Source organism: Harpegnathos saltator, unplaced genomic scaffold, assembly GCF_003227715.2.
Source record: "Harpegnathos saltator strain DR-91 unplaced genomic scaffold, Hsal_v8.6 scaffold203, whole genome shotgun sequence".
Classification (NCBI taxonomy): domain Eukaryota; kingdom Metazoa; phylum Arthropoda; class Insecta; order Hymenoptera; family Formicidae; genus Harpegnathos; species Harpegnathos saltator.
In genome coordinates this window covers 1,624,666-1,642,817 of record NW_020229988.1, presented here as the reverse complement: position 1 = coordinate 1,642,817, position 18,152 = coordinate 1,624,666, and the positions used below count along the sequence as shown (strand labels likewise).

Sequence of the window (18,152 nt, the reverse complement as noted above, 5' to 3'; positions counted from 1 at the left end):
CGCGATAACAAGTACACTCGTCTCGCTTAATCCACGCCGCGGTTTAACACGGATCTAACTCGCAAGTGCTCGCTTCTCGCAATTGGATGCGAGATACGAGGAGGAATCGGCCAACGCGACGTTCCGATCCTTTCGATGCTCGAACGAACGAGTGAATTTTCGGCAAAGACGCCGGAATTGATCCGCGATATTCATCCGCGCGCGACCGACAATTGCTAGCGTAATGATTGCGCCAGCCCGACGAGATAGTCAACTGTTGGCGGAAAAGTGCGGCACAAATTGACGGCAGTTTCGGCGAATCAACGGGATTATCGGTGTCCGTATTGGAGAAATTTAAATTTCACGTAGCGTGGACCCTCGAATATAGCCGGATACGGCGCAGTCGCGCCGCACGCAAAGGTACGTGTGTGTGTGTGTGCGTGTACGCGCGCGCGTGCGCGGCCATTGACAGTTATGTGTACGTGCTCATGCCTCGCGTTCCTGTTGATTTAATTACGACGATTGGCCTGACAAATCTAATTGACGTGCATCAATTATTTGGGCCGTGTTCGAAGGCCGTTTAATTCCCTATCCTCTTTTTCGACGAGAACACGGTTTCGCCGTAATTCCATTTTTCAGGGACTCTTCGTGAAATTTCGTTTGTCCTTGTGTCCTCGAGTCGTCAGCCGGTTTCTATTTCGACGTCCGGTCAATAGACCGGATAGAGAGAGAAAGAGAAAGAGAGAGAGAGAAAGAGAGAGAGAGAGAGAGAGAGAGAGGGAGAGAGAGAGTGAGGGAGAGAAAGAAAGAGCAGGTCTGTGAGAGAGTTTCCACGAGCGCTTTAATATCCTCCTGCGTGTCGTACGCGCGTCATCATCGACGGACAAGAGTTGTCAAAAAACTGCACGAATGAATGATAAATTCCACAATTAAGCGATAAAAATGGAAAACATGGAAAAATGACGCGGAGATGAATGAGTAAATTCTTGCGCTGCGCGACTCTTCCGGGGTCAGGAATATGAAACGAAGCGCACGCTGCGAAAGATTACAGTTGCGTCCTTTTCCTTGCGTCCCGTCGCGCACACGGCTTACTTGTATTTGCGTATCATTACACGCCGGAACGAATAATCCATAATTGCGTGTTTGCCGCGTCCGATCATGTGCCTAATTATATGAAACGGGCTCGTACACGCTGTACGATACTAATGCAGCAAATTATCTGCGCGCGTGCCGTTATTGGGATCACCGTGACATACGCGGGTCCGATTACTCAAATCCGCGTATTTAGGCGAGGAAGGGGTGGTTCAACGGGGGTCGCGAGGGTGGCGATAAATTATCGGGGACGGGACGAATTTTCAAACGCACCGTTCGTTTACCCGCAGCCGGATTACCGCCTCGTTTCGGCGGCATATTTTTCCCACGTGTAATTGCGAATTGCGCAAGATGAGGCGAGTTATCGAACTCGTTTCCACCAGCGTGTCGAGCGCAATCGCAAAAACTTGCATCTCACGCAAATTGCCACCGCGAGAGCGGTGGCTCCTCGATACTAATTAACCCTTTATATCCCGAATTCATTTACCTAAAATCTTCTCATCAAAATTTCCTGTAGTTAAACAGCTTTGGCATATATCATAAACATAAGGGGTAGGAAGATAAATCTGGCAACAACTGAATGATTTTAAGATGCTTACGAATCTGGGATCCAAATTCCAAAATTAATTTTCCAAGATGGCGGATTTAAGATGGCGGATCATAGAATGTATATAAAATTAGCTAAAATTGTACTCTGGTTAGTTTTTGAGCTCGCTGATTACGAATCTGAGGTCCAAATTCTAAAATTTATTTTCCAAGATGGCGGATCATAAAATTTTTATATGATTAGCTGAAATTGTACTTTGGTTAGCTTTTAAGGTCGCTGATTACGAATTCGAGGTCCAAAACTCATTGTCACCGAAATTATCGCGATTTTTTATTTTTGAGTCTGCCATCTTGGACCCGCCATCCTGAATTTCGAAAATCTGATAACGGATTCGTCATCAGCGACCCCACAAACCCCGTATATAAATTTTCATATGATCCGGATTTTCTGAAAAATACGTGTCTCAAAGGGTTAAAGGACGAATTGCTAGGAATTAGAGGACCGCGCCGAATTATTCCGCAGCGCAGCCCGGCGCGGCAAAACTATTTATTTCGGAAAAATAAACAGCATTAGCGAGAAGCACCTGGTGTAAGATAACAAAATATCACGTTGTGTGCTGCGCATTATAGCGAGTGCGCGAGTGAAACATTCGCCCGGAGCGCGCGTGCGTCCCATATATGAAATACTTGGATGTACTCAGGAAATGAGATCCGAGTCTATCCGCGCGCAATCAGATATGGGAATTCGCATGCCTCGCGGATATTCAGATGTTCACAATGGCCCGGATTCGCGCCGCACGCTTGACATGTTGTTCGCGACGTTAATCAGCGCGGACGATTATTTCTCGCAGATGCTTCATCGGTATTTAGCCGTCGCGCGCTCTTTCGCGCGGGAACGCGCTTCGGGTTGACGACTACGCGGCTGCATCCGCGCGGGACACTGTGTTAAAAATTAACACCCCTGACGCGCGCGACGCGAGAGAAGAGGGTTTCCAAGTTTGCGCGTCGATAATAACAGTCGAGGAGAGCGAATCCTTCTTACCGCTCCTGATGTTTCGTCGTCCATCCATAAGGTCCATCCTTCTGTGATATTCAGTGTTGTGTTTAGACGATTTAAAAAAAGAAAAATTGGCCAGATAAAGATGAGATGTGGTAGATAAATTCTCCTCTTTATATTTTTTTGAAACATGCGGCACTGACGCAAACGTCTGCAGAATGAGAGCAAATATTTCAATATTTCACGTATCTGTAAATTAAATAATCTGCGAGGGTCGTCTTTGATCATTTTCGAAGGATTACGCTCTTCCCGATTTACGACGCGGATGAGGATAAAATATATTCGCACGGTTTAGCTAAGGATTAGTCGGTGTGCCGGAATTTTATCGGGCGGATCAAAAGGACATTCCCTATCCACTTCCAACGAATGGAGAATAACTCCGCGGTGATATCGACGGTGCCGGTGATCGCGCGAGGATCGCGCTGCGATCGTTACGAGGTATGGCCGTTCTTCGCAGAATGCGTCCAGCGAATCCGCTTGCGATGCACGCCGCACTTAAACCAAAGCGCGGCTGAAAGGGCACAAAACGGCAGAAGCGACGCAGTTGGCCGCAATGGCGATAGATAGCGAGATTTGGGCATAGCGCGCGGTACAATACGCGCTCACGCCGGGCCTTCAGAAAATGAGATACGATAGGAGGGTGGGCATATGAAGGGGTTGAGGCAAGTGAGACGCGACGCGAGGCGAGAGGAAGCGAGAGAGGGTGAGGCGCGGGGTGGGTGAGCCGGAGGGCGGGAGGGAGGGAGGAGGCCGAGAGAGGGGCCTATCACTCGGCTAGATCCAATACAATGCGAACTATTGTACCCACGTTCGCCATCCACTCCAATTCCTGGCGTGGAGATATGCAACCGGCTTGGGGCTGCACTTTACGCGGGGGTGCACATGCGTACGGCTATGTAGGGAGCTAAGTGCGCGAGGGTTGGAAACAGACAGGGAGAGAGAGAGAACAAGAGAGAGAGAGAGAGAGAGAGAGAGAGAGAGAGAGAGAGAGAGAGAGAGAGCGGTAGGGGGAGAGAACGCAATTTATTCACTCTAGAGAATCGAAGAAGTAAAACGCGCTACAAAAGTTGGAGTGAAAAAGGAATTATGAGAATCTTCGCGCGAATTATGGAGATGCGCGCGGTCTTGGTAGATTTTAACGTGTGTGTGATGCGAACCAAATGGACCGATGTTTATAAATTGCGAAGCGCGGCGGATATATTTTTGTCCTTGTCGAGAGGTATCCGCAGGGGTTGTTGGCTGAAACGTTCGGCCAATTTCGTTGTCGTTTTCGAGGCAAAACTGCGTAATGAGACGGGGAGAATATTCTCGCGAGAATTCAACCGCTGCATGTTGACGTTGAGCAGAAATTAAAATATAAGAGACTAAAAGGAGGAAGCGGAATGGGGGGGGGTGTATACATAAATACGAAGCAAGACGGTACACAGGGGTGAAAAGAGACTAAGAATAAAGGAACGAGAGCGAGATGAGCAAGAGAAAAGGCTCGACTAAAAAACGAACCTCGTGCAGAGAGAGAGAGAGAGAGAGAGAGAGAGAGAGAGAGAGAAAGAGGTGGGGAGGGAAAAGGACAGAGGGGTCAAAGGTGTAAGGGTGATGAAAATGGAGGAACGACGGAGAGCAACGAGTATACGGCGGAATGCGGGAAGAAAAAGAGCCGAAGACGAGGAAGAGAGAGAGAGAGAGAGAGAGAGAGAGGGAGGGAGAAGAAAAAAAGAGGGAGAGCGAGAGAGTGGCGAAAATGGAGGAACGAGTATAAGAGGGAAAGAGCATTAACTTTTTTCCCCTATTTCTCCTTCTGCCGGGACGGGTGCAGCCGGCCAGCAAGAAACGTGCCGCACTTCCCAATCTCTTCTCTCAACCTCCATTCTCCATAATTTAAAGTAATTTCGCAGCGCGGCACACGAGTAACCGCACGTTAGTCCCCGCGTCCCCCCACCCCCTCCCCCCACCTGTCTCGCCCCCGACCCTCGCACGTTCCCGCCGACATTACCACTCGCCCTTGAGAGCAACGTATGCAGTGCGGTCACGTTCCCGGCGAAATCATGCCGCTGCCGAAAATGAATTGTTATTACGACGACGATGTAGTGTCAAGAGCAACCCGGGCGATCTACGGCTCGCCCGACTCGGTGTCTATTTCCGAGTGATGCATAGACTGCAAGCGGGATTTATGCGAACCGCCAGTGGCGTCGACACAAAATTGCCGCGGCGAGAAAAAGGCGAGCGGATGTCGAGCGCGGGCTACCCCCCCGCCCCGCGAGCGGAATTATCGTCGCCTCGCATCGGCGAGACGCGCAGCCTGGCGCGTTTGCGTACTCGTGACATTTTCGGAATGGATTACGGAGAGCCTGAGCGAGCTCTCTTACGGAGAGAGCCTTGTCCGTGTCCCCGTGTCGCGCTATTTCAAGGGAGGGAGAATTACACGAGAGTACGCCAATTGTGACACAGCGGGCCGTTACGAGCTTACAAAGATGTCGGGCGTCTAGCCGCCGCTAAAAAGGTAAGGAACGGGGAGTCACCCTTCCAGCACGCTAAACGACATCGTAACGTTATCTCTTGGATGCGTCAGTGATCAAAATTGATAGATACGCTATTTTTTAAATTATGGAATGGAACACTGGAATGGACTTTCCAGAGGAGCGACATCGGCCATGCTGGCCATCTTTCTCTCTTTTCTTTCTTTTCTCTTTCGGCATTTTTCACCCCCCCAATCGTGCTTGGCAGTCTCGCCTCGGAAAAATCGAGGCCCAGTCGAATTAGGCAACTATGACGAGCTCGCAAGTTCCCCAAGACGAATCCGCGACGGCGACGAGGGTTCACACACCTGGACGGGGAATCGATATTTCACGGTTAACGAGGGTTCATTTGACCGTCGCCGCTTATTATAATAAACGAGCCCGTATGTCTGATTCTCGGTCACACGGCGGCAAAGGGGGCTCGGCGGCGCGGGCGGGCGGGAGGGGAAGGGCCGTCGGAGTTGGAGCAGAAACGGTCCCAAGAGGGGCACAGGGCTGGGCGAGCGGAGGGAAGGAGGAGACAGGCGTTTACGTGCGGCAGACATTCGATGATGCATAGTTGCTGTTGACATGCTGGAACGTCAGGCTCACATGACCTCTCGAGCGCAGCCATTATCCGCAAAGCGACCCCCCGGTCCAATCCTCCCTCCCACCGTGTCTCTTCTCTTCCCTTCTCGCCCCCTCTCGCCCTCTCGCCCCTGTCGCTCGCCCGTCCCTCCCCTGTTCGTCGAACTGGGACAATAATCGCTTCGCAAAGTCGTGTAATAATTATTGGCCAGTTTTCGCGAGTCCCAACCCTCGTTACAGCGAGGCCGCGTTTTGCCTCCCTCGTTAATTGCGCAATAATGCCACTGCCGGCGCGCCTCTTCGCCGTTGTTCAGCAGTCGTCCCCGTCGCCGCCCAACCCCTATCTCCCACATGAGAGGCCCGTCGACACGGGACATCGAGGGGGTCCAGTCTGTAAATGCACTTTTGCAACGCGCTGTACTTCCGCGGGTTGTACCGCTGACGTTTATTCAGCCGCGGCGGACTTTATTTACGCGCGTTTCACGTTTGGATGGATAATGTTGCGCTGGACGCGCTCGCGGCTGATTGGAACACTCGGCCCTCGGAGCCGATGGTACCCGGATGGTTACCGGAAAGAGAGAGAGAGAGAGAGAGAGAGAGAGAGAGAGAGAGAGTGAGAGAGAGAGGGAGGTGAAGGGGAGTGAGAGAGACTTGTTGTTTTAATGTATGTAGCCGGTTGCTGTTTTCGCGTATTAGTTTGCTGCAACGAAACACTGCCCTCCCACATGATAGTCTTGACACTCTACTTCAAGGTAATTAATCGAATTTAATTGAGTGAAATATCGATCCCTCTTCCGAAGCCTTTCCTCGTGATATCTTCGATATCGAATTCTGATAATTTCGCAGGGGTGGAAGGGAGTTTATTTCTTTGAAATTCCGCTCGCTCCGAATAGCGGATTCCTTCGGGTTCCGCTGTTGTTGTTCTGTACCGATAGAAATCTTCGGCGTCGAACTTGTTCATCATTAGCCGCCCGCGCAAAACGTCAGATCGCCGAGTCTACAAATTTCTTCCAACTTGAGAAACAAGCGGTGCTTTCGCAACCGAGCTCGTGAAACTCGATGAGTCTCACGATGAGAAGCGTTCGACGCATTCACGCAGAGACAGCAAGAGCGAAATCACGACAACCCTCCTGGGGCCGCTTTACGCTCGTTTCACCCCCGCATTTTGCATTCCGCTGCGTTAAGCGGCGCCTCGCGATTATCACGACGGAAAGTTCATTTCGCCATCAAGCGGGCGGCGCCGCAACGTGCGGACGCCTGATAAAAATCGCAAGATGAATGACAGAGGAGCGCGTGTGCGTGTGTGTGCGTGCGTGCGTGCGTGCGTGCGTGCGTGTGCGCGCGTGGAAGGTGCGACGCGAGGGCGACGCGACGCGACGCGACGCGACGCCCGATTACGTATGCAGCGACGCAACGCGACACGCGCGTGATTCGCGTCGCTGACGTATCCGTGAATATGCACTGACCGCGCAACTTTCGCGACACAGGGTCTGAACACAGCCGGATTGTGCCGTATTGTGCGCAAACAGGAGGCCGGCGGCGGGCGGCGGGCGACGAGGGTCGGGAAGAGAGGGCGAGAAAGGGAGATCGCGCGCGGCGCGGCGCGGACTCAGCGCGAATCGCGTTAATTCGCGTGGCGGGCGAGCGCGTTAATTGTTTTATAGCGCAGGAGAGGGATGATCATGCCCCCCGATAGGCAACCCGCACTTGGGGCGCAATACTGCAATCAGTGTATCACTGTGCGTCGGAAATCGTGCCGCGAATGTAATTGCCGCGATATGACCGCGCGGTTAGTCGCCAATCGTCGCCGATCGGTGGCCGACAATGCGCGAGCGTTTTACGGTAACGTTGCGACGACGCAGGGCGACTTCTAGGGCGCAGCGGAATCGTGAGATTCTTTTATAATTGTTACAAGACAAAACACTGCCGTTTAAGGGATAAAATTTCGCCGCGACGCGACGACGGCACGTCGAGTCATCGTCAGCACGGCCGTTGTCTCAAAGTTGCGAATTTGCCCGTTCTTCGAAACAAAAAATAATATCCAAATCGGAATCGGAAAATTTCATATGCGAATTTCAGGACAAACGAGTTTCATTTAATACGTCGTTTAGGGCGCTATTCCGGAAGCTGTTTAAGATTCAAGGTGCTATTTAAAACAATCCAAAAGAAGGTCTCCGAATAACATCACGAGTAGAAAAATTAACAGAGCTCTGGTAAGAGCCTGATTATTTTTCTCTAACGTTAATCGGGCTCTAGTAGGGATAGAAACACAAGGACTCTACAAGATGTGTAACAAATGGATTAACGGGTCCTTATAAGGCAATATTATAAGGACCTTATAAGGCAATATTAATAGAGCCTTATAAGGACATAATTTTATTATTGCTTGAGTAAAAATATTCATTCTTTTCATTCCAAGAAATTTAGACTGTAATTTCTTCATAACCTTGTTAGTACATAGTTACACAACAAGAACTTTATATTTTAAAAATATAGCATACTTTGCAATAAAATATAGCATTCTTTACACATAAAACTCCTGCCACTATTTTTATTAAAGTTTGCTGCATCTCAAAATAAAGGCAATACTAGAAAAATCCTTGGAAAAGACTAATGAATATGACAACTAACAAAACTAATGAAATTCGTTTTTAATTGCGGTATAATTAAAAAGTTCTTTAAAAGAACCAGATAGAGTGTACCTACTAAAACAATATGAACTAAACTACGCCAATTTTATTACACCCTTCAGATCTTATTAATTTTCTATAACTTGATTAGTATATCTAAAGCATCCTTAAAAGATCCTTCTACACCAGTTTTTCATGTTAGTGTTATTTCGTGAAATCTAAGACATCCCTAATAAATCCTTCTAACCCTTTCTAAGCCCTCATCAGCTTTCGCTATCAAAGCCTTATTTATTCGATCTAAGGCATCCCTAAAAAAATCCTTCTAAGGTTCTCATCAGTTTTCCTTATCAAAGTCTTATTTCGTAAAATCTAAGGAAACCCTAAAAGGATCCATCTCGGGGTCTGGTAATGAAGCAGCCCTTTTTAGAGCATCCTATTTTCAGCCTTACCGGGCCTTATACTTCATGAAGATGGTCCTAACAATTTGTTGCTCGGGATAGCCTTCATCGTTAGTCCATGGATAGGCTGAACTATCGAAGAACCAACTGAGCCAGGACTAAAGTAAGGTTATTACATGTTACGGCGGGCTCCATTAGCCCGGACAAGGCTCGAGCTTGGTGTCGACGAGTGTCTCGATGCGCCGCAAGGTGTCTGACTTGCAATCTCCAATATTTGAGTTCAGCCAGTCGCGCTCGAGTACACCCAGCCGACTCGGTTTCAATGGGCGGCGTCGGCACGTGACGCCGCGACTCGGCTAATTCACATGTTCCCCCTTGTATTCTCGGCTGCGGTGCCGGGCTGTGATATTAATCGGAGCGCAGCCACCCTCTCGACGGAGGGTGGGCGCGCGGTCTTCCGGAGCGCTCGCGCCTCTTACGCGCACTGCAAATCCCTCGGTCGCTCTCTCGACGAGCGCGCAAATCGCGCGATCTGTGCGTTTTCCAATCAACGATCAACCGCCGCTAACGATCTAATTAAAGTTCGCGCCGAAATTCCGCGCGTTCCGCGTGTAATCGCGTTTAAGCGTTTGCGCGCCGCGCACCGCGTTCGTTCTAAGCGGCCTCGCCCGCCGCGAAGCCGCGCGCCGCGCGCGGACGCAGCTTGAATATATAAATTCCCGCCTGCGCGCTCGCGCGCTGCTTTATTTACGCACCTCGTGAATATGCATTCGTCTCAAGACGGGCTAATGAACCGACCCGCACGGAGCACGCGAGCCTGGTTAAGCAACTAATTAAAGCGCCGCCGTCGCGAACTCGATCGCTCGCGCAGTCGGATTATTATTTCCGCCGCGTTGAACAACGCGCGCGCACCCCGGCTTTTTCGGCTCACCCCGGACGATCACTCTCGGCGAATTCTGATTGAGCTAATCGACGATCAACTGGGCCGGCAAAGTTGCCAACGTGGAGAGTGGAAAATCGTTCGTTGCGGAATAGCGAGTCGGAAATTCTCGTGCGGAATTCCCCGTTATGAGCTTTATGTGAAATTGTTATCAGTCGAGAGCATTAAATGTCCTGTTCCGCGCGGAAAAAAAATGTCTGGCTGAGTGAACGAATTTTCTGGTGAAACAGAAACTACCCAGAAACTTCGACCGAAAATATCAGAATTCTGCACGAGTCAAGCAGAAATGTTGATTGTCCCGGCCGAATCCTGACAAGCCGACCTGGAATTTCTGTATCGTTCGTGTTTCACCAAAAAATAGTTTCGTTCGTGCAAACATTTCTCTCTCTCTCTCTCTCTCTCTCTCTCTCTCTCTCTCTCTCCAATGTACGCCGACATGTACGGAATTATCAATTTTTGGCATATTCGCCAGATAACAAATTGCCACCGGTAATTCCACCGCTCCATAAATTACGCTTGTAAATACGACGCTTCGATTTATGTTACGGCATTACCATAAACGTCATTGAGCCGTTGAGCAGTTTCGAACGTTCCCGCGTATGAAATTAACGGTATCGATATCGGTTCCCGTTGGCGTAATATTTGATCAATTTTAAACGACATTAACAGTCTCGACGCTAACTACCGTGAATCTAATCTAATCACCTGTTGGATACGACATGCGACAGCTACCGAGTGATCACTCGACAGTTCTCGAGCGGAAGGTGCAGCCGGTCGCTTCCGCGGTTATCTCGCGGACTGATTTTTTTCTGTTTTCTGCCGCGCACTGAGAAAATAAAACGTGCGTTATCGCTGAGAGGCGATAAGTGTGTCGACCAGCTTGGACAGGCCGTCGACGTGTCAAGTGAAAGTTGCGCTATGGGCAATTGGGGTTCCAGTGGTTCCGTTCTTTCGAGACAGGCTGTCGACGAGTACGTCGAGCTGACGTACTTGTGCAAGAATGAAGTTCGGCGGTGAGTGCGAGAGAGCTCGACACGTGTATACCGCGAAAACATCGTAATTTGGGTAATTGGGTTGTTCAAAAAATCATTGCGTTTCTTCCGGTGATTTTCAAGAGCGTTTATTTTATACGAAGAATGAACGTTAATCAATGATATTTTGCCCTTTTCGTTCGATGACCTTTTGCCATCTTTCGGTAAGCTTCATGATCCCATTCTCGAAAAACTTCCTATCTGTATCAGCTTAGAACTGAACCAAGTGCCTTTCGATAGCGCGTTATTCGAAGCGAACGTTTATCCACTCAAGGAGTTTTGCAAGGACCGAAACAAATAGTAGTCTGACGGTGCAAGGTCTGGCGAATACGGTGGATGAGGCAACACATCCCATGCAAGCTCCGACAATTTTTCGCGAGTCATCAAACTTGTGTGTGGTCAGTTGTGTGTTGTCATGATGGGAGCCTTTGCGCCTTTGCGATTTATCAATTCTGGCCGCTTTTCTGCTATTGCTTCGTTGAATTTGTTGAGCTGTTGACAGTACATGTCCGAATTGATCGTAGCATTCTTTGGTAAGAAAACTCGAAAAACATCACACCCTTCTAATCCTACCAGATTCAGAGCATCACCTTTCTCTGGTGGATATCTGCTTTCGATGTGTTTTGAGCCGGCTCATCGCGCTTGCTCCACGATAGCTTTCGCTTCACATTGTTGTAGACAACTCATTTCTCATCGCCAGTAATCATACGTTTCAGAAATGGGTCGGACTGTTCACGTTTCAGAAGTTGATCGCAGATGTCTATGCGTTTTATGAGATGAACTTCTTTCGGTTCATGCGGGACCCAAACATCGAGCTTACTGACGTAACCAAGTTGTTTGAAATTAAGGTAAACGCTCCCAATCGATATTTTTAGCGCTCAGCGAGCTCACGAATGGTAGAAACGTCGATTAGCTTCAACCAATACCTTTATTTTATCACCATCAACCTCCGGTGGCCGACCTGAGCGAGATGCATCTTTCACACTGTAGTCACCAAAACGGAAACGAGCAAACCAATATTAACATTGGCGGTTTTTAGGGCTTCTTTGCCATAAACTCTATACAACTTTTCACAAGCCTGCACAGCGTTCCTTTTCGGAAGTAATAAAGTAAAACTTGGCCAACAGCCATCTCTAAACGCAATGACTTTTTGAACGATCCAATAATTGTCCGCGTGCGACTTACATGCAAGCTCTGGGACAATCTCGCGAGTACGAATTCAAGCAGCGAAAACTGATCGACTCGGCTGATCAACTCTGATGTTTTTCAGAATTTACAAACTCCTTAGCGATTTAGAGCCAGAACAGCTGAAGCAAAATCTGCACTATCGCTTTCCCGCGGAGCAAATCGACAAGGTTCTCCCGCAGATTCGCGTGAGTCGCTCGTTTATTATTATTATTATTTTTTTAACATTCTGCCCAAAGTCACACAACACACTGAGCGGACTAATATCGTTCGAAAGAACACCGTCCAAACTTTCGACGGCAAACAACAGCGCCTCGCTGTTTTGGATTATCGCAGTGCGCAACTTCCGTTAGTTCAAAACATCATGTATATCGCGCTGCAATAAATCCTTCTTAAGCGACGGTAAGCTGCTAACATTTTTTCCCTGCGAGCCAGCAATTTCTTTGCGCGAATGATGACGAAGTGCGACGCGACGAACGATGCCGAGCCCCGTGTTCTTCGTAATATAAAATATCTTTGAATCCCATCCGACCGACCTCATCGCGATGAAAACCTGTTCGTTAAGGCTCGATGGACATGATTATTCGGAGAGTAGAATCATCCTGACTGATTTGCAAGTGCATTCCGGAGAGTTGAGGCGAGCGCATTTTTCCAGTGCAATCCGTTCCGCGACTCGATATATCGGGTGTTCTCGTCGCAACGGGACGGATGTTTGAGCTTCGAGGACACCCTCGACCTCTGCTCGGCCTTCTCCGCGAATTGTCCTCGGGGCATCCGGGCTGCATGGGCTTTTGAGATTTTCGGTAAGCTCGCGAACGGAATTCAATCTGCATCCAGCCTTTTGCGTGTGTGCGCGAAACTCTAACTTTTGTCCCGGCAAATATTTGCCGGCCGCGGTCCGCTACTATCCTACGCGCTCATTAAACGTGCCCGCCGGACAATACTTCAGTCGTCAAAAACACAAGCATAAAATTCTGCTATTTAAGTTGTAGGAAAAAGCGCCTCGACGCGTAGCGCCGAGTGGCATATTATCGTGTATCTCCGTGCTATAATGTCGTACTTTAGTATCACGGGGGAAGGAGGGGATTGCGTTGTTAGTATTCGCGATATATTCGCGCTATTTGCGAAGCAACGCATACCGCACCGAAAACGTGTGAAACACCTTTAGCAAATTGTGACAAGTCTACGCTGACAAACTTAAAGGCCCGGTAGGTTTCTACGGTAAACTGCACTGAAGATAAACCGGGCCGTGTTATTCGTGAAATCAAGCGACACTTGGCTGATTTTCATTCGTTACTTCCTGCCGTTCAATTTTCAGATTCGGTCCCGCCAATTTGCGATAAATGCCGTTTATTTTAGTACTATGCAATGTGACACAATCTGACGAGGACTGAAGTGCAACGCGAAATTAAATTCCATATTTTCCACGTTTTACGGAATTTTGAACAAAAATTCGCGAAAAATTATGCACATCGATGCGGACGGTGCAACGTAGTTTATTATGCATATTGTACACATTGTAACAATTTCGAAGCGATAATTTTCAAATTTCATCAACGACGGGATAATCGCGTTTCCTTGAAATTAATTATTTCAGGTATATTTTGAAAAACCAGATCCTCTCTTCCTCTCTCCCTCTCTCTCTCTCTCTCTCTCTCTCTCTCTCTCTCTCTCTCTCAGAAATAATTAACTCTTTGCGACGACTATTTTCTATCGTCACTGTCATTCGTCATACTTTGCGATAATTTGCCCTCTTTGACACGTTTCGCGATACAAACTTATTCGTTGTGCGCGCAAACACACGCAACGCTCGGCTGCATAAAAATTTCGTGACACAAACAATAGCCACGTTGTCTTCATTTTCAGATTTCGATGGCGACAATGAAATCTCCCTTAACGATCTGATCGAGACGGTGCAGAGGCTGACTGGTACAGATGAACGCGGACAGGACCGAATCGATCCGCAACACGCGCAAGACATAGCGCGAATGGTCAGTGTGCATTCCTGCGCGTCCTCGGCGCAGCTACAAAGGATGAAATCGGGAAGCGATTAATCCTTTTGCCGTAGCGAGGCTTTTCTATCGCAGCAAATTTCCGGTGGCCGTTGTTGGTTCCGTGGCAAAAAGTAGACGGATTGAAAGGAACTGGTTGCTGCGAGGAGAAATTAATTCCGTGAAATTGTATTCCCAATCAATCGAAACCGGGAATTGCTCTTAAAATCGTCGGATTCCTCTCTATTCGCTCTTTTTAAAAGAAAAGCAAACTGTTTTGTGCCGCAGGTAGAATTGAAGAGAGAAAAATATCCCAATATCCTCTTTGCTCTCCGAAATATTTCCGCCGGTTCCTTTCAACTCGTGCATTTCTCGCGGAATCACGATGAGCATCCGATTACAATGATTCATAATCGTCTACAATGTATCCGTTGTTTCAGATCCTGCGGGAAATGGATCTCGTTGGATCAGGTAGCATAGTGCTACAAGAATTTGTACACATGATCTCCAAAATGCCCGATTTCGCACATACGTTTCAATTTAAAGTTTTATAGATTCACAGAGGGGAACATTGAAAAAAATAAAACTGCGTCGTTCAATAAGATATTGTAAAAAGAGAGCGAAGAAAATTTTATGCACTTGCATATTATATTATTTCTTGTGCATCGGGAGAGACTAAAGTGGATGGCAAATTTATAAAAATGATTTTAATAATCACATATACAAAACATTACATACAAACGGAAAAAAAGTATTTACTATATTATTGAAGTTTATTAAAAAATATTGTCAATTAAATTAATTATTTAATAAATATACATCATTATTTAGCCTGTGTTTTACTCCGTAAATACTCGGTGCATCGCAAGAGACTTCAGGCGCATTGTAACTATCCTTTCAAAGTTCCTTGCTTGAAATTTTCATCGCCAGTTTTAAAACTCGCAACTTGCTGTTAAGATGACATGCGGTCCGTTTAACGTTAAACGAGTATTTCGAAGCGTTGTTGTTTCTTTTTTTAATGCGTGGAGTTTTATAACGTCATTATGTAGTTTGAATATTTTGGAGCGTCCGACAACCCTTGTCCACAGACAATCACAATGTGGCACTGTCTTGTAGTGATTTTCACTGGATATTGCAAATAAATGCATCCTCTTTTAGAGAGAGTTTCGTATTTAGTATCTTTTATTAGTTTAAAATTGCTATCACTACATTATTCCGCTCTGCACAGGAATGCTGCTTTGTCCTAGCATTGCACTCAAGTAGCCATATTTGCTTTCATACTTGAGTATATCTCTACATTCACATCTTTGATATCAAGGCAGCACCACGATAGAATCAGTATATGTTTTTGCCAACTTCATTATTAGATTTAGGAACTATTATCTTGGTAGCAAACCATTGAGATTTGATTGCCACCAGTATCAATGTTCTTTTCGTTTTTTACACTTTTATTTTATCTCTGACTTTTTTTTGCGTGCTGGTTTTGAAGCGACTTAGGAAATTTATCGTATTTAGCATGTCCACCGAAGCCGTCGAAAGTCACGTCACTGCTACCAGCTTTCTAAATTACGTGTGAAAATAAATATTAAAAAAAAATTTTTTATATTTATATTTATTCACGCACGAGTAATACCAAATATATACGTATGGTAAAAAGTATTTAGTTAATGGCTAAACCGAGCAGTAATTACCTTGCTTACTTCATCCATCTTTGGCTTTTTCGCAAGTATCGAAGGTACTGTTGCTATGCCGCTACCAATTCTCTTGATACTGCGTTGTGTCATCGAAAAGAAGCCTTGTGATTTTATATTTTGTGGCGTATTTTCCGCGTTATCCTACAATAATTATTGATACATCGCAAACTTGAGATGTGTGTTATGTCTTCGATATTCTAAATCTTCAATACCACATGCGTCGATCCGCTTCAGAAGGTGAAACGAGATATCAATTCTTTTCACTATCTGGTGAAAAGTCACCAGATATAATTCAGTAAATATTATATCAAAAGTGTCCCACATATACTGATATATATTCATTCATTATTTCGATTCCGAATAAAATATTGCAACTGTGTGTGCGACTCACGTGTTAATTTTGGACAAGAGTATGTAACAAAAGGAAATGTCACATACAACTTGTTAACTAATCCTTTTCTTATTCTAGTGTTGATAAGTTTTAGTTTACTTACTGCAGTCGTAATAATCTCGATATCACTCAAAGATGTGTTACTACAAGAATTTGATGTGTTTGATATATGCTCTGTTTCCACGATGTCGAGTACCTTCTTGGAATTATACTTCTTTTCTTTTAGGCATTCTTTCTCTTGTGCAGCTATTTTATCACATTTACAGTTAAGTGTAGCAGTTTGAATGTTAAGAAGTTTACTCTGCAAACTTATATTTTCTTTCTCTTGCTCTTCCAATGTTTCTTCCAATTGTCTACAAAACAATGTAAATCCAAGGAAATAATGAATATGAAACAAAATACGATGCCTAATATAGCAAAAAATAGTAAGCACAATTGATTCAATTCAAACATTGAAATTTGTCTTGATGTCACTTCAGTTTTAAGCACAACTTAATATAAAAACAGTGTATACCTTAGCTTACTTTTAACTTTTAACAATTCCATAGATGCCTTGTTATTTGCTGATATTTTATCCCTCAAGCGTCTTTTCTGGATTATGCTATTTTCAAGTTCTCTGAAATTTGTACCAGTTCAGTTGTACTACGATCAATGCAAATGCTACAAACATTATATATAATATATAAATATAAAATACCTCTTTAATATTGATATATATGTCTGTAGTGTAGAAGAATCTGCATGTGTCTTCATCATCTCATCTACTTGATCTGTAGAAGCAATTATTAAAGTTTGCACACTATAAAAAAACAGAAAAATAGCATTTATGAGTACAATGTTAAATATAGCTATAAAGATATTTTTATATTATTTAAACAATATTGAACAATAATGTTCTTGATGTATTGAACAATCTATGTTCCTAGCAAACTTAACAGATCATAATCTTAAATTTGTATATCATAAAGTAAGCAATTACTTCTGCAACTTTTCTAACTTCAGCTTTAATGTTTCAATTTGTTTATCTTTATCTGTTACATCTGCGCATTGTATTTTACAATATTTAATTTGCTCCTTCAGTGCTCGAATTGCACTGTCTTTGCTCTTTATTTTTTCTTCACAGAGCTTGATTTCTTGTTGAAGAGGAAGTATTTGCATTTCTAATTTATTTTTGCACTCTGTGAGATCAGTGTTTTCCTTTTTTGTCAGAGTCAGTTGAAAGTTTAGGGAATCAATTTTGCTTATTAAAACTGTAGAATCTGTTACACTGGAATCATCGTTTGAGAAATTGAAGTATATTCTGCGTATAGCTCTTGCAGTTGTTTTTTCACGACACTGAGGACAAGTATTTGATCTGTAAATATAATTATTAAAAGTATATAATGTCTGTAACATGTGTAATCAACAGTTGAATGAAGAGTAACAATTTCTGATAAACAATGGATGTATATAACAAATACATAAATCTTTAGTAATGTCAATAAATTACCTATCAATCCACTTTGTCAAACATTGGAAATGAAAAATATGTCCACATGGTGTGTGGTAAACGTCATCAGACGGTACCAGTAATTCGCTACAAATTACACACACAATATTCATTGTATGCATTCACGCTGTTGAAAACTTCGGACAGATACAAATGTTATTCTTTTCATCAACTTCGCACATTGCTTCAAAGTACATACAGAGAGAAGCCTGGTGTTTTTCCAACATTGATTTTCATGACTGTTTGATGCGCCATCTACACTTCTGAGTTGGAATTACATTCGTTACACCGCGATTGAATCTTGGCTAAATGTACCGACGAGAATTAATAAGGACCGTCGACACTGACGAGATAACGCTAAAGCAGAGAGAAGCCTGAGAGCGGCCACGCCGGCGTTTTTGACGACATGCATTTTGATGACTGATTTTAACGCCATCTACACCCATTTGTAGCCGGGAATTACATTGACTACGCCCATTTGCAGACGCTGCCGGTAAAGTCTCTATTTGATGCGTGTCCGTTCTACGCCCATTTACTGGCGGTCTCGTGCCTGTGGGTATATTACGCCTATAATTACGGGTTGAGAAAGACTACAAATGGGTGCAGATGGCATAAAAATCAGTCATCAAAATGCATGTCGCCAAAAACG

At 45.4% G+C, this 18,152-nt stretch overlaps 2 protein-coding genes across 2 annotated transcripts; one reads left to right on the top strand and one right to left on the bottom strand.

Annotated features, from left to right (window-relative positions):
- The first annotated feature begins 10,492 nt into the window (after window positions 1-10,492).
- LOC105181596 (calcium and integrin-binding protein 1) lies at window positions 10,493-14,696 on the top strand. Its single transcript, XM_011138472.3, has 5 exons — window positions 10,493-10,735; window positions 12,024-12,126; window positions 12,594-12,741; window positions 13,805-13,929; window positions 14,370-14,696. Exons 1-5 carry the CDS (start codon window positions 10,641-10,643, stop codon window positions 14,481-14,483), a joined length of 585 nt encoding a protein of 194 aa, XP_011136774.1. The 5' UTR covers window positions 10,493-10,640; the 3' UTR covers window positions 14,484-14,696.
- Window positions 14,697-14,852: 156 nt separating this feature from the next.
- On the bottom strand, window positions 14,853-17,724 carry nopo (TRAF interacting protein no poles). The gene is made up of 7 exons (XM_011138471.2): window positions 17,504-17,724; window positions 16,994-17,368; window positions 16,712-16,813; window positions 16,529-16,630; window positions 16,118-16,367; window positions 15,621-15,764; window positions 14,853-15,490 (listed from the first exon to the last, which is right to left on the bottom strand). Exons 1-7 carry the CDS (start codon window positions 17,623-17,625, stop codon window positions 15,383-15,385), a joined length of 1,203 nt encoding a protein of 400 aa, XP_011136773.1. The 5' UTR covers window positions 17,626-17,724; the 3' UTR covers window positions 14,853-15,382.
- Window positions 17,725-18,152: the final 428 nt, after the last annotated feature.

Excerpts from the sequence above, each read along its gene's own strand:
- LOC105181596 (XM_011138472.3), top strand. The coding sequence starts at position 10,641 with ATGGGCAATTGGGGTTCCAGTGGTTCCGTTCTTTCGAGACAGGCTGTC. Across the intron at positions 10,736-12,023 it reads TGCAAGAATGAAGTTCGGCG|AATTTACAAACTCCTTAGCG; the intron begins GTGAGTGCGAGA and ends GATGTTTTTCAG. Across the intron at positions 13,930-14,369 it reads CGCAAGACATAGCGCGAATG|ATCCTGCGGGAAATGGATCT; the intron begins GTCAGTGTGCAT and ends CCGTTGTTTCAG.
- nopo (XM_011138471.2), bottom strand. The coding sequence starts at position 17,625 with ATGCATACAATGAATATTGTGTGTGTAATTTGTAGCGAATTACTGGTA. Across the intron at positions 17,369-17,503 it reads TTGACAAAGTGGATTGATAG|ATCAAATACTTGTCCTCAGT; the intron begins GTAATTTATTGA and ends TTATATTTACAG. Across the intron at positions 16,631-16,711 it reads TATATATCAATATTAAAGAG|AGAACTTGAAAATAGCATAA; the intron begins GTATTTTATATT and ends TACAAATTTCAG.